Genomic DNA, 16,596 nt, shown 5'->3' with positions numbered 1-16,596 from the left:
CTGTCTTGTTCCAGATTTTAGAGGGAATGCCTTTAACTTTTGTCCATTCAGAATGATGCTAGCCTGAGGCTTAGCATAGATAGCTTTTACAATGTCAAGGTAAGTTCCTGTTATCCCTAGTTTTTCTAATATTTTGAGCATAAAGAGATGCTTTCTCTGTGTCTATGAAGATGATCATATGGTTCTTATCTTTAAGTCTATTGATGTGGTGAATAACATTTATTGATTTCCGTATGTTGAACCATCCTTGCATCCCAGGGATGAATCCTACTTGATCATGGTGCACAATTTTTTTGATGTGTTTTTGTATTCGATTCGCCAGAATTTTATTGAGGATTTTTGCATCTAGGTTTATTAGAGATATTGGTCTGTAGTTTTCTTTCTTTGAGGTGTCTTTGTCTGGTTTCAGAATCAGAGTGATGTTGGCCTCATAGAAAGAATTTGGAAGTTTTCCCTCTTTTTCTATTTCCTGAAATAACTTGAAAAGTATTGGTATTAATTCTTCTTTAAAGGTTTTGTAAACCTCCACTGTATACCCATCCGGTCCTGGGCTTTTCTTGGTTGGTAGTCTTTTGATGGCTTCTTCAATTTCATCCATTGATATTGGTCTGTTCAAATTGTGTGTATCCTCCTGACTCAGTCTGGGCAAATCATATGACTTAAGAAATTTATCGATGTCTTCACTATCTTCTATTTTATTGGAATACTGGTTTTCAAAATAATTTCTAATTGTCTTCTGTATTTCTGTAGCATCTGTTGTGATATTGCCTTTTTCATCCCGTATGTTAGTAATTTGAGTTCTCTCTGTTCTTCTCTTCGTTAGCATGGCTAAAGGTCTGTCGATCTTATTTATTTTTTCGAAGAACCAACTTTTAGTTTTGTTAATTTTTTCAACAGTTTTTTTTGTTTCAATTTCATTGATTTCCGCTCTGATTTTAATTATTTCTTGCCTTCTGCTACATTTGCTGTTGTTTTGCTCTTCCTTTTCTAGGGCTTTGAGATGAAGTGTGAGCTCATTTATTTGTTGGTTTTTTATTTTTTTGAGGAATGACCACCAGGTGATGAATTTTCCTCTTAAAACTGCTTTCATTGTGTCCCATAGATTCCGATATGTTGTGTCTGTATTTTCATTTATCTCTAAGAATTTTTTGATTTCCTCCTTTATGTCTTCTGTAACCCATTGACCATTCAGTAACATATTGTTCATTTTCCATGTGATGTAGGATTTTTCCTTCCTTCTTTTATCATTGATTTCCAGTTTCATTCCATTATGATCAGATAAAATGCATGGTATTATCTCCACCCCTTTATATTTACTGAGGGTTGCCCTATGGCATAATATATGGTCTATTTTTGAGAAGGATCCATGTGCTGCTGAGAAAAAAGTATATCCATTTGATGATGGTTGATAAATTCTATATATGTCAGTTAAGTCTAGGTTATTGATTGTGATATTGAGTTCTATAGTTTCTTTATTCAACTTTTGTTTGGAGGATCTGTCCAATGGTGAGAGAGGTGTGTTGAAGTCACCCATAATTATTGTGTTGTGGTCTATTTGATTCTTGAACTTGAGGAGAGTTTGTTTTATGAATGTCGCAGCACCATTATTTGGTGCATAAATATTGATAATTGTTATGTCTTGTTGGTGAATGGTTCCTTTTAACAGTATATAATGTCCTTCTTTATCCCTTTTGATTAACTTAGTCTTGAAGCCGATTTTATTCGATATGAGGATGGCCACCCCTGCTTGCTTACGAGGACCGTGTGCATGGTATATTTTTTCCCATCCTTTCACCTTCAGCCTATGTATGTCTTTTCCAATCAGATGTGTCTCCTGGAGGCAGCATATTGTTGGATTTGTTTTTTTAATCCATGATACCAGCCTATGTTGCTTTATTGGAGAGTTTAAGCCATTAACATTCAGAGTTACTATTGATATATGGTTTGTACTTCCATCCATGTTTGATTATTTATCCCTTTTTTAAAAAAAATTTAATTTGTTTCTCCATGATTATCTTTCCCCTCTCCCTCTGTCTTTACTGAGGCACTTCCTACTGATGATTTTGGTTATTGTTTTTCATTTCTTCCTCGTGTAGTGTTTTGCTCAAAATGCTTTGCAATACTGGTTTTCTGGCTGCAAATTCTTTTAACTTTTGTTTATCATGAAAGATTTTTATTTTGTTGTCATACCTGAAGCTTAATTTTGCTGGATACAGAATTCTTGGTTGGCATCCATTGTGTTTCAATGTTTGAAATACATTGTTCCATGACCTTCTTGCTTTCAGCGTCTGTGATGAAAAATCTGTTGTTAACCTTATTGGTTTACCCCTGAATGTAATCTGTCTCCTTTCTCTTGTAGCTTTTAATATTTTCTCTTTGTTTTGTATATTGGATATCTTCATAACAATGTGTCTTGGCGTTGGTCTACTGTGATTTTGTGTGCTCGGTGTCCTGTATGCATCTTCAATTTGTATATCTGTTTCCTTTTTTATTTCTGGAAAGTTTTCTGTAATTATTTCATTCAGCAGGTTACTCATTCCCTTGGTTTGAATCTCTGTACCTTCTTCTATCCCAATGACTCGTACGTTTGGTTTTTTATGTTATCCCATAACTCTTGGATGTTTTTCTCGTGATTTTTTACCAGCCTTTCTGAGTTGGCTAGACTGTTTTCAAGATGATATATTTTGTCTTCATTATCTGACGTTCTGGCTTCTACTTGCTCCACTCTGTTAGTGATATTCTCAATTGAGTTTTTAATTTGGTTTATCGTTTCCTTCATTTCTAGAATTATTGTTTGATTATTTTTTATAATCTCTATCTTCTGATAAAGATGCTTAACTTCTTCTTTTATCTGTTAATGTAATTCATTCTCAATGTGTTCTTTCGCTGCTTGAATTTGCTGTCTTTTATCCTCTTTAAGGTTCCATTTCATCTGTCTAAGGTGTTCCTTGAGGTCTTTATATGACCATTTTTCTGATGACTCTAGGTCCTCCTGAATATTTAGGCTGTCCTGCATTGTTTGTACTCCTTTTCTTCCTTGCTTTTTGAAGCTGCTCATGTTACTTCTTGTTCTATTTGACTGCTGAGTTACTGTTTACACCTATAAATTTATTAGATGCTTGGGAGGAAAGGTATTAGAAAGGAAGGGAAGAAGTCACTAAAGAGAATGAGAGTAAGCAGGTAGAATTCAAGGAAGGGGGGATAAGATAATTGAAAAGAAATGAAAAGACAAAAGAAGAAAATAAATAGGAAATAAAAAAAGAAAAAAATTTTTTTAAATTATAAAAAAAATTAAAATTAAAATTAGAAGAAAAAAAATTTTAAAAAAATTGTAAAAAAAATTTAAAAAAAACAACAAGAAAGAAAATGAAAATGAAAGAAAAACCCAAATCAAAAAAAAAAAAAAAAAAGAGAAAAGAAAAAAAAGAAAAAAAAAAAACTAATAAATGTAGTCTTAGAGTTTGATTAACTTCTCTTCCAGTAGGTGGCGCTGTGCCCACCAGGCCAAATTTCTCCTGTCAATACGCGGGAACCAATCACTGTGCAGCAGCTCCTCCCAGACTGGGCGAGTCTCCAATCCTGAGTGTCTAGGGCCTCCTCTTGTGTCTAGTCACTTCCCACTTTTCCTCTAGCCAGGCCCCTCTCACGGGTGCCGCTCATCACAATACTGGCTACACGCCAGGTCTGCTGCTCCCGGGAGCCCTGTTTTCATGAACGACTGGGCACACTCTTCCAGTTTGCCATTCCCTCAGACCCTAAGTTTGTAGAGCTTGGGGCTGAGAATCCTCAGCGAATTTTACTTGCCCTCCGGTAGCCACGCCCCCGGTAGCTGGTGCAAGAAACCTCAGCTGTCAGGACTGGTGGGAGCGATAGTTCTGCGCCACGGGTCCCGCGCCACCTCTGATTCCCTCAGTCTGGCTATCGTGCTCACGGGAGAGCTGGGAGGTGCCCTTACGGGAGAGCTGGGAGGGGCCCTTAAGGTTTCCCCAATGTGTGGAAAGGGAAGGGTAGGGAATTACACACCTGTAGCCGCAGGTTTCAATGAAGTTATCTCCTCCGCTGCAGTCTGATGACGTCAGTTCTCTGCCATGGTGGTATCTCTTGCAAATGGCGACAATTCGTTTCCCTTTGCCGGGTGACCAATGCAACGGGTGGGTCCTTACTGTCTCTCCCAAGCCCCGTTTCAAACCTGTGGCCACTACCTATGAAGGCTCGGTTGGCATTTACGTCCGTAGGATCAGAAGGGCTGACCAGTTGTTTCAGCCGGATGGATTAGTGCTGAGTCACAGCTGTTTGTCTGCGGGAAACAGGCGAACGGGAGCTTGAATTCAGCCGATCCGGGCTCAGAGTGTGTTCTGAGAGGCCCAGACTGTTCGCCCCAGATCCACGTCAGCTCAGCATTGCCTAGTGATCCTGAGCAAACAGATTTAGGTTGTTTACGACTCCCTATGCCTGCACAGCTGAAGAGGTCAGAGACTTGATCTCTCTGCGCCCGCCGCCTTGTTGGAATCTCGGGAAGATTCTACTTTATCAATGGTATAGTTCTGGGACTCAGGGCTGGGAGTGTGGTGTGAGAACTGAATTGACAATTGGGGTAGGAGAAGCTGCTTGTCCAAAGAGGCCACCTGCACTTGAATGGTGAATGTGACTTGTACTTGGCCTAAGCTGGTGGTTTACCTGCTATTCTGGGGTCTTGGTCTTCCTGCCATTCATAGACTTGGCTCTGAATTGAACTGCTCTCTGAGGATCAGTGCAAAAGGAAGGGAGTCTAGCACTGGCAAAGCTATCAGCACGTCCCCTGAATCATGGCACTGTGGACAGAACCAAAGCTGCCAAACTCCAGGTTATCAATCCTCTTAGAATCTAGAAAAATTCCATGTACTCTCTAATGAGGAAATTAAACAATTTCATACAATTTTATCAATTTTTATTTTTGTCCCCCCCCCCCCAACAGAGGTTCTTAATCAAACAGCTTCAGGTCATTCACAAACTCTTGAAAAGTGTATGAAAATGTGTATATGTGAATACATATTTATTTCTTAGAGGCAGAATATATATTATTTCAAAAGAGTTTATGACCATAAATAAGCTTAAAAATACACTTGGTTTCTAGGGGAAACTAGTATCATTTTCGATGATAGGAACAAAAGCTTTAAAGATGATTTTTAAGTGCTTTATTAAAACTGCAGTAGGTACAACTCACTCACCTTTAGGAAATAATTTTTCAGAGGCTAAGGAATAACAGGAAGAAATTATTGGACCATTAGTCTTTAGTTACCTCATAAAATAAAAAATAGCAATAATCATGATAACAGTTACTAAAATGAAAAGAATAAAAGGAGAAATGTTATTTTAGTAGCATTAAATATTAGCAATCAACTATGATGACAAGTATTGACATTGAATCTTTGTCTATGCAGGTGCTGATATTATAAAAAATGATGGAATATACTCGAGGTATTTTTTCTCCTTTGCTGTAAATGGTAGATATAGCTTGAAAGTGCATGTCAATCATTCTCCCAGCAAAAGCGCCGTAGACCACTCTGTCCCAGGAAGTCATGCTATGTATGTACCAGGTTACATAGCAAATGGTAAGAATGATTAGTACTGTTAATTTGAATAATTTCATTTCATGTACATATCTTTGATGAGTGGGTGTGTACTGGGTGGAGCAAAGAGGAAGGATGAGAAAGGAGAGAGTTGTGAAAGAGATGGAATTTCAAAATTCTTTATACTTATATCAATATAGTGTGTTGACTGTCTCCTCAATACTCAGTGAGTCATGGTAGTGGATATTCAGATAATAGGTCATTCCCATAGACCACTCCTACCTTTATTTTAGTAATCACTGACCTCTTTCTTGTGGCAATTTCACCAGAATTACTAAGAGATAAAGAGACTTGAGAGTTCTAAGTTCTGGCTCCTATATTTCCCTTGGAGAGGATTAGAAAAGAGAAACAAGAAAAGTTTCTAGCAGCTAAAAGAAGGAAGTAAACAGACCAAATAATCTACATAGGAAATGAGTTTCTGAATAAGTACAAGCTCAGATGTTACAGAGAACTGAGTGATTCCTAAAGGGGTTCTGATTTTCTGCTGGATACAAGTGTCAAATAAATAGAAGATTTAAAAAAACAAAAAAAAAAACACCATTATTTTTAGTTCCTGATGGGTAGCAATAGTTAAAATATAACAAATAAAAATATATGATGCTGTAGTCTCTCTAAAAACAATTTCAAAATCAATTTTATAAATATTACTTACGTACTTCAACAGTTATAATTAATCACCTGGACCATTCCATTATACGATTCTATAACTTTTTTTTTAAGAGAGAGAGAGAGAGAGAGAGAGAGAGAGAGAGAGAGAATTTTTAAATATTTATTTTTAGTTTTTGGTGGACACACATCTTTATTTTATTTTATTTTTATGTGGTGCTGAGGATCGAACCCAGGTCCCTGCGCATGCCAGGCGCGCAGGCTACCGCTTTAGCCACATCCCCAGCCCAATTCTATAACTTTTTTGTTCTGTATGTGCTTCTCATTAGAAACTAATCAAGATGCTACAATGGATTTGCATCTCTCTCTCTCTCTCTCTCTCTTTTTTTTTTTTTTTTGGTGTATTCCCTCCTACATAATTCAGTCTTACCTATACTTCAAATATTTTGGATTATTTCAAAACCATTGTAAGTGAATTTGCAAGGTAACACAGTTTTATTGTATAGGTATGATTTCATATCAAGTTATAATAGCTTGTTTCTAAATAGATATTCCCTTTGTTAATTTATAGAGAATAGTTTTGAAGGCGTACTAGGTGATTGGCTTAGAAACTTGGGATACCAAATAGAAGAGCTGATTCTTATCAAGGAGTTTTTAGGCAACTGACTGCTCTGTGTATCTCTTTAAAACCCAGGAGTTTAAAAGATCAAATATCAGTATCTAGTGTACAATGAGATTAGAAATGCTCAACTATGGCTTTCTGTGTACTTCATATATGCCTTAAAAATGCGATAAAAAGAAAACGGATTCCCTTGCCATGCCTATTTATGAATAGCATTCACTTTCTCAGCTCTTCTTGGGTGATGACCTTGAACACACACTTCTCTGGCAAATGGGAGCTGTTCTATTTTCACACCATCAAAAGTCCAGACAGAGCAGCACCTGCCCCCTTCCTTTTCTCTCCTAAGGCCACAGTCTCTGCTGGATCCACTCTGGATTCCAACCAAGGGCCTTGAGAACCTCTCTCACACATGATCACTTGCTGCTATCCTCTCTGAGCAGTATTTGAGTATGTTTTATTACCTCCCATAAAAAATTAAGTTATACATCACCTCCCAGGTATTGTCCACTTCTCTACTCCCTGTCTTCCCATCCCTTGAAATTAATCAAAACCTGCTGACTAAACTTTCTCACCTCCTGTTCACTACTCTGCCTGCCACAATGTGGTTTCCACTCAAATCATTCCACTGGAATTGTTCTGACCCTATTTGCCAATGGCCACCCTGCTGGCCGAGTCCAAAGGACACACCTCAGTCCTCATCTTCCCTGATTATCAGCAGTGTCTGGTAGCAGACTGAGCTCTTCCTTGCTATTTCCTGGTTTCCATGATGCCATAGTCTCCTGATTACTTCTTATCCTCTGGAATTTTTTGTCAGCCTCTTTTCCGTCTCCTCCTTTTCTAAAGGTGCTTAGTCTTGATTTTTTTGAATCTGCTGTCTGGAGCCATAGTGCTGAACTGTGACTTTGAGCAAGTTGCCTACTTCTGAGAGTCTGAGTTTTATTTTATATATATGTAAATAAGTGTAAATGGGGGTGATAACTGTACTCTCCTCATAGTTTTGCTAAGAAAATTAAACATTTGACACGCATAAGGTACTTAGAAAAGTCCATAGCACATAGTAGGTACTAAATATATACTACTTATATTATACTTAAAATTATTATTAGGTTATCTCTTTAATCCATATGGCTTTAATAATATCTACATGTCATATCCTCCAAATTTATAACTTCAAAATTACTAAATCTAACCAAACCCCTTTTTTGAGCTTGAAATTCATAGATGATCGACTCATTCATATTTTTACAAGAATTGTAAACCTTGTTTCTTAATTTTTGGTCTCTTTTTCCTGGGAGCTATTTTTTTAAACCATCATTGTCTCCTTCACTATTCCATATACAAATCTATTATCAACTTTTGTTGACTTTGTCTCCAAAATACATCTTGAACTGCCCTTTCTTGCCTTCTTTCACTGTTCTCGCCCTTCCCAAGCTGCCATCTCCTCTTATCTGAACTATAGATGGCTCTCTGAGTGGCCCCCTTGCTAGCTACACTTTACTTCAGTCTCTACAAAGCAGCCAAAGGCTAAAAGGTCCTGCGTGAATTTCTCTCCTGTCTCACCTCAGACTATTCTTTCCCCTCTTTTTATTTTGTTTTCTTTTATTGACTGATTGATTCGAGTGCTGAGGATGGAATCCAGGGCTTCACATAATACTAAACAAGAACTCTACCACTGAACTCGACCCCAGCCCTTTTCCTTTCTTTAATTTAATTTTTCTACCTTGTAGAGCTCTTGCACATCTCAGAATTTTCACCCAAGCTCTTCCCTCTACCTAGAATTGATTTTTTTTTAAACTTCTGCTCTTTCCAGGCCTGATTGCTCAACCCTTAGGAAAATTTTAAATGTCACTTCCTTGATACCATTCTAAATTGTGGACTCAGCACTCTGCCTTTTTGCCTTCTTCACTCATCACAATTTGTAAATGTATGTGTGCTAATATGATTAACAAAACTGAAAATTCCACACAGTATTCTTTTTTGTCACTGATTACTGGCACAGCATCTGCCCTCAATAAATACATTAATGAATTATTGGATGCATAAACTCAGTTATTCTAAAGAAGTGGTTAAAAGGGTTTTAAAAAGCCTCTTAATAATCTGTTAAGAACAAGCTGTTCAGGAGATTTTTAATTTGTCTTTTTGGTGATTCTTTTGTATCTTAGGTAATATTCAGATGAATGCTCCAAGAAAATCATTGCGCAGAAATGAGGAGGAGCAAAAGTGGGGCTTTAGCCGAGTTAGCTCAGGGGGCTCCTTTTCAGTGGTGGGAGTTCCAACTGGCCCCCATCCTGATGTGTTTCCACCATGCAAAATTGTTGACTTGAAAGCTGTAAAAATGGAAGAGGAAGTGACCCTGTCTTGGACAGCACCTGGAGAAGACTTCGATCAGGGGCAGGGTATGTTTGCTGGTTTCATTATCTATTTTTCTACAAGATGGTATTTCTAATTACTATGTCAAAGATTAGTTGGGTGAAAATAGCTTTAGGGTTTAGAGCTTAAAAAGCTGCAGAAGGTTGCCTTAAAAAGTCTGCTGCCCCAGAAGTGAAGAAGCCCTGGTAGACTCACTGGCATTAGTCACACAGAAATCTCCACTGGTGAGATTGGTGGCCAATTCAGCAAAACTGTGTTCTGCATTACAGAGCACATGCTTCCAAAAACTGGAAGTAACTAGTTTTCTGAAAATTCTCCAATGAATATTTATTCATGTGTTTATAAGTCAGATTTAGGGGACCATTTCCTATGACTCATGCAAACCTTGATGCATTTTCCTCTCCCACTTCTGGCCATCATTTTTGTTACACAAGTTGAAAGCAGTTCCCAGACTGGGGTCTTTCTTGCCCATGCTTGGATGTACCTTGATGGAGTCCCTTCCACTTTCCATTTCTAAGGCCAGGGCTAACTTCCAGGCCTCCACCCACTATATCTTTTTCCTATTTTTTTTTAACCTGACAGTCATAACACCATTTATTGAGAAATATTTGCCACACCATAATTAATTTGAATTTCACCTTTATCATATGCTAAATTCCTAAATATATTTGACCTACTTTATAATATAAGTTTATTCACATATTAGTGTCAGGGTTTGAGTTCTTGAGGCATTGGTTTAGTTCTTATGCACCAATATCTTTCAAACTTTGTATGACCATTTTTATCATTTATTTTCCATATAAACTTTACAATAAGCTTCAGTATTGTGAAGAATCAGAGATACTGTTAATAAAATCACATAAAATTTCCATAACAGCTTAGGGAAAAATAACATCTTTATTATGTTACATCTTGCTTTCAAAAAACACAAGTCCTCATGCCCAGGTTTTAGTGTGGGTTTTTATGTAATGTTTTAAAATTTTGCTCTTATTCTTATTTCTTTTTATGTTGATTCCTAGACATTTTGACTTTTTCATTGCTATTTTCATTAGTCATTTTTAATAAACTAGAAAACTTCTCAAAGTGACTTAACACCTCCATTTATTCTTTTAATTTCAGCTGCAAGCTATGAAATAAGAATGAGTAACAACCTACAGAGTATTCAAGATGACTTTAACAGTGCCATTTTCGTAAATATGTCAAAGCTAAAACCTCAGCAGGCTGGCACCAGGGAGATGTTTACATTCTTACCCAAACTTTTCTTAAATGGACTTGAACCTGATGGAGAAACACAAGAAAGCCACAGAATTTATATAGCTATGAGAGCAATGGATAAGAACTCCTTAAAGTCTGCTGTATCTAATGTTGCCCAGGTTTCTCTGTTTATTTCTCCAAACTCTGCTCCTGTACTAGGAAGAGATTCTCTTATAATGAAAGGAGTTTTAATAGCAATAAGTTTAATAGGAATCATTTGCCTCATTATAGTTACAGCACATTATACTTTGAATAGGAAAAAGAGAGCAGACAAGAAAGAGAATGGAACAAAATTACTATGAACAAATACACAGAATACCTTCCTTTTTTGATAAAAGGCCCATGGCACTTGCATTTTGCAAATATATGACCTCAAAATAAAGTTAACATAAAACTGTATTAAAATGCATTGAGTTTTTGTATAATAGAGATATTGTTTTTACATAGTTACTACACATATTTTTGTAATAGTCATTTTGAGGGGTGAATTATAAAACCCATAGGCTTTAGTTACGGGAAAATAACATTAGTTATTTTTCAAGGTAGTGTCTTTAAAGGCAAAGGCAAGGGCAAAGTTGAATGAGAGTTAAGAAAAGATGGTTTTATTGAAGTGAAAAAAAATTTCAAGTAGAGAAACAGGAGTTAGGCCTGGATTATGCAGTGTAACTGTCTATATAAGGCACTTGTTTAGTTACTTTGATTAATCTTTCATTTTTTCTTATCTGCGCAGAGCAGGTTGCTTGTTCATGACTGACAATCAATCTACATTTTATATATATGAAGCCACTATTGTCAAGTTCTGTATCTCTTGCCATATGGTTAAAAACAATACAGATCAAATCCTACCACTAATGCTCAAAGAAATCTTTTTTTTCACTGTAACTTTAAAAGGTGGTTTTTATCCTTATCTCTTCCTACTGGTTTTCTAACAAAGGTCTATTGAATTTATTGTTTATAAGTTTCTATTCCCGTCAAAGCAGATTTCCAAGTTATTGCTTTGGGAACACTTGAATAAAAATGGTTATCTCTATCATAGGATTTAAGTAAGGAATGAAAGACATTATTCTGTGCTTATTTTAATACATATATAGACCATATACTTTTATTCTATTTCAACCTAAGAAGAGGTCAGGGGGAAGAGATTGACCTTTGGAAATGACTATCATATTCTATCCTGTGGCCAAATAAGAGTCTAGAATCCTTTCTCCATCTAGGGCAGGGAAAAAGTGCAGCACAGACCACAATGAAATAAAAATTACTTTTCATCTGACTTTACTTTCCTCTAGTTTTTAAAACAGTATTGAACAAAGAGCTTAAAATTTTATTGAATAAATATGAATAACAATGTAGAAGAGGTCTTGGTTTTATAACTAGGACCAATTAAGAATGAAAATTAGATCAGTTTGGGGTGGTAAGGAAGGAAATGTAGTGAGTTGGGACAAGAAGAGAACACCTGAGGAGAGACTCAGCAGGAATGGAGAAAAAGCAACCATCAAATCTCTCTGCCCAGGCAGCCCTGGCCTATTACCTTCTGAGTCTCATAGTGCCTAAGTCTTCAAGGAAGGAGCCTCAAGACTCTTGCAGTTCCTAGCTTTGGCAGTAAGTCCCTCCTCCCTCTATTGCTACTATACCCACGAGTATGGAATTTGCTTTTCTATGATTTTAAACAGGGCTAGTAAAATACACAGCCAGGTCTGTGGTGGGTTTCAAGTCCTCAGACATTTTTTTTTTCTTTTACAGACAGAAAGGTAAAGAGTTAAATGAGTAATCAAAGTTTTGTGCTGGTGAATGGCAGAGCTATACAAGGTAGAGCCAGTTTCCTGGACTTTTCCCTTGCTGTGCTTATTTAAGAAGGTATAGAAAGATGCCAGGGTTAGGCCTTAAAATTCTTAACTATTTTAAGATCAATTAACAGGGAAGAGAATATAGCTTTAAAGTAACTTGGTTTATCTGCTTTTCTTTTTTTTTCTTCCACTGTGCCAGTGGAGGAATGGAACAAATAGACTTCAGTCTAGAACCTAGTGAAATGTAAGAGACAAAAGTAAGGGATAACAAAGATGTAAATGAAATGAACAAACATAACAGGATAGAAAGTGTGATTTCATGAAGTGGGTCAATGTAGAAAAATGCTGATTTAGAGATCCCAGCAATCAATAGGACAGAGTCATTGTAAAGGCCCTGTTGATCTTGAATAAATAATAATAATAATAATAATAATAATAATAATAATAAAATAGAGACATAGAAGAATTGAGCCAAAGAGAATGAAGAACTGTGAACTGAAAGGGGAGACTGTAACAATACCAGTAGGGTATTGTAACTGAAAGGGGAGACTGTAACAATACCATGCTTTCAGCAATGGATAAATCATCCAGGGAGAAAATCAGCAAAGAAACAACAAATTTAAACTTCTCCACAGCACATGGAACATCCTCAAGAACAAATCATATGTTAGTCCAAAAAGCAAGTCTTAACTAATTTGATAAGATTGAAAACATCAAGGATCTTTTTTGACCAAAATGGCAGAAAGCTAGAAATCAATAATAAAAGAAACTTCAGGAACCTTACAAATAGATGAAAACTAAACAATATTCTCTTAAATAGCCAACAAATATATGAAAAAAATTAAAAGGAAAATTTAAAAGTTCTTGAGACAAATGCAAATGTAAACATAACCTACTGAAACCCATGTAATATAGTAATATCAGCTCTAAGAGAGAAATGAACTGCACTAAATGCATATCTAAAAAGAAGAAAGATCACAAATAAACCTCTGAATGTTGCACCTCAAGGAATTAGAAAAAAACAAAAGCAACTCAACTCAAAAGGAAGGAAATTATAAAGTTCAGAATAGAAACAAATGAAATAAAGCCTACAAAATCAAAAGATCAACAAAATGCAAGAGTTTTTGAAAAAAAAAATCAGCAAATCTTTAGCTGCACTAAAAAAAAAATCAAAGATGTAAAAGAATACATGACAATAGTATATTAGTCCATTTTGTGCTACTAAGATGAAAGAGAATTCCTGATGCTTGGTAACTTTATTTTAAAAAATGAGGTTTATTTTGGCTGACAGTTCTGATCTAAGATTAAAGACTCACATCTTGTGACAGCCTTATTGCTGGCAGAGTCCCAAAGGAACACGGGCATAATGTGGAAAGAAATAAAGATCAGGTGTATTTGTGTGTGTATTTCTGCTGTCTCTTTTCCTCTTCTTATAAAGCCATCAGTATTCAATCATGAGGGCTCCATCCTGATGATCTTATCTAATTCTGTTAATCATTTCTGAAAGGCATCACCTTTAAATACCATAATCAGATTAAGCGTCCACTTTCTTAACTCCTCACAATGAAGATAAATTTCAATACATGATCTCTTGTGAGACACAAACCATATCCAAACCACTTAAAATACACAGATTTTTTTCTGATGCCACAGAAATACAAAGGATCATAGGACAGTATTATGAATAAGTTGGATAATCCAGAAAAAAAGGCCCTGGGCATATACAACCTACCAAGATTGACCTATGAAGAAACAGGAAATCTGAAAAGAATATAATGAATAAGGAAAATAATAAGTAATTGAAACTCTTATCAAAGTTCAAAACTGCTGAGAGCCATTGCCAAGTAGGAATGACGCATCGAAATTTTCTTGTCAGCCTACTCCATGTTGCTTAGAGGAAGGACTCTCCATTGTGGAAACGGGCTTGCCTTTGGACCCAGGTCATTTGCAGTGACATTGCATGTATGCTTGAGTAAGGTGACCTTGCTCAAGGACCAGGGCGGATCCGGGTTTAGGGCGGATCAGGTTTTAGGGAGGATCAGGTTTTAGGGAGTATCCTGCTCCTTGGGTTTAGGTGTACCCTACTGGGAATAGGGCGTATCCTGCTGCCTCAGGCACGCCTGCTCCTTGAGTTCCCGTTGAGTTCTCCAGGGATTGAGAGAGTATTTTGGAATTCAGAGCCTGGTGGAATTTTGCCCAGATCGTGGATTTCCCCAGAATGTGTGTGTGTGTGTGTGTGTGTGTGTGTGTGTGTGTGTGTGTAGAGTGCCTGTGTGAGTTCGAGAATAAAGAGTTGCTGTTTGAATCTACAAGGTGTGTGGTGGCTCGTGATTTTGTGCCCAGCCAGACTGCGGCACAAAACCTGATAACTTCACTGCTGAATTTTACCCCAATACATCAAGAACTATTGACAATTCTTCTCAAACCTTTCCTAAAATTAAAGAGAAAGGAATACCTCCAAACTCATTCTATGAGGTCAACATTTCCCTGATCCATAAACTAGACAAGGACACAAGAAAAAAAGAAAACTACAGATCAACATCTTTGATAAACATAGGTGGAAAATTCCTCAATAAAATATTAATAAACTGGCCAGTAGCACAGTAGCACATGCCTGTAAACCCAGCAGCTTAGGAGGCAGAGACAGGAGGCTCACGAGTTCAGAGCCAGCCTCAGCAATAGTGGGGTGCTAAGCAACTCAGTGAAACCCTGTTCTAAATAAAATACAAAATAGGGCTGGGGATGTGACTCAGTAATTGAGTGCCCCTGAGTTCAATCCCTAGTACCAAAAAAAAAAAAAAATTAATAAACTGAATTCAACAGCACATAGAAAAAGATAATTTGCCATGATCAATTAATATTCATCATAGGAATGCAAGTATGGCTCAACATACACAAATCAATAAATGTGATACATTACATTAACAGAATGAAGGACAAAAACATGATAATTCTGATAGATGCAGAAAAAGCATTTGACAAAATTCAACATCACTTCTGATTAAAATATCTCTCAACAAATTAGACCTAGAAGGAATGTACTTTAACATAATAAAGGCCATATGTGATGATTCCACAGCTAATATCAAGCTGAACAAATAAAAAGTAAAATCTTTTACTCTAATCTCTGGAAGACAAGGTTGCTCACTTCCACAAGTTCCATTCAACATAATATTTCAAGTCCTAGTCAGAGCAATTAGGCAAAAGAAGAAAAGAGAGGGAAATACAAATTGAAAAGAAGCTAAATTGTCCAATTTTCAGTCAACATGAGCTTATATAGAGAGAACCTAAAGATTCCACCAAAAATCTGCTAAATCTATGAACAAATTTAGTAAAGTTGCAGATAGAAAATCAACATATAAAAAGTCAGTAGCATTTCTATATACTAGTAGAAACTGAAAAAACTAAAATATCTGAAAAAAATCAAGAAAATAATTTACCACAGCTACCAAAAAAATTGGAATAAATTTATCCAGGGAAGTTAAAATTATAAAGTACCGATAAAAGAAATTGAAGAAGTTGTGGATAAATAGACAGAATCCCTGTGTTCATGGGTTGGAAAAATAAATAATTATCAAAATATCCATCCTATCCAAAGTGATTTACTGCAATTCCTGTCAAATTACCAATGACACTATTCACAGAAATAGATAAAGCAATCCCAAAATTTATATGGAAGTACAAAAGACTCTAAATAGCTAAAGCAATCTTGAGCAAAAGAACAAAGCTGGACCATACTTCAAAATATACTACAAAACCAAAACAGCATGGCACTGGCATCAAAAGACACTCATAGATCAATAGAAATACCAGAAATAAACCCACATACATATAGCCAACTTATTTACAACAAAGGTACCAAGAGTCTACAATGAAAAAAGGATTATTTCTTCAATAAACTGTGTTGGTAAAACTGGATAATCCATATGCAAAGGATAAAATTAGAAACTTATCTGTCATCATATACAAAAATAAATTTAAAATGGATTAAAGACATGTATGACTGAAAATTATGAAAGTAATAGGAGAAACTATAGAAGAAAAGCTTCATGGCATGGGTTTGAGCCATATATTTTTGGATATGACATCAAAATTGAAGGCAACAAAAGACAAATTTGACTAATGGAATTAGCTCAAACTCTAAAGCATCTGCACAGCACAATAAACAATCAATAGACTGAAGAGACAACCTACAGAATAGGAGAAAATATTTACAAATGACAGTTGGTCCTTAATATTCAAGGGTTCTGCATCTGTGTAGTCAATCAACTGTGGATTAAGAATATTCAGGAAAAAATTGTATCTGTACCAAACATGTATGATTTAAAGCACACAAGAGTATATGCAAAGA

General features: G+C 36.2%; 1 protein-coding gene across 1 annotated transcript in view; it reads left to right on the top strand.

The window, feature by feature from the left end:
* LOC308656598 (calcium-activated chloride channel regulator 2-like) overlaps positions 1–10,763 on the top strand; it is a gene marked incomplete at its 3' end in the record, with an annotated part of 38,152 nt that extends 27,389 nt beyond the window's left edge. The window contains exons 12-14 of the mRNA XM_081307841.1: positions 5,421–5,591; positions 9,000–9,233; positions 10,327–10,763. Coding sequence (XP_081163967.1) covers positions 5,421–5,591; positions 9,000–9,233; positions 10,327–10,763 — 842 coding nt within the window. The remainder of the gene's footprint in view (positions 1–5,420; positions 5,592–8,999; positions 9,234–10,326) is intronic.
* Positions 10,764–16,596: the final 5,833 nt, after the last annotated feature.

Source organism: Spermophilus citellus (assembly GCF_964194105.1).
Source record: "Spermophilus citellus genome assembly, chromosome: 9".
NCBI lineage: Eukaryota > Metazoa > Chordata > Mammalia > Rodentia > Sciuridae > Spermophilus > Spermophilus citellus.
The sequence above is the reverse complement of the archived record's forward strand: the minus strand, read 5'-3'. Positions and strand labels throughout refer to the sequence as shown.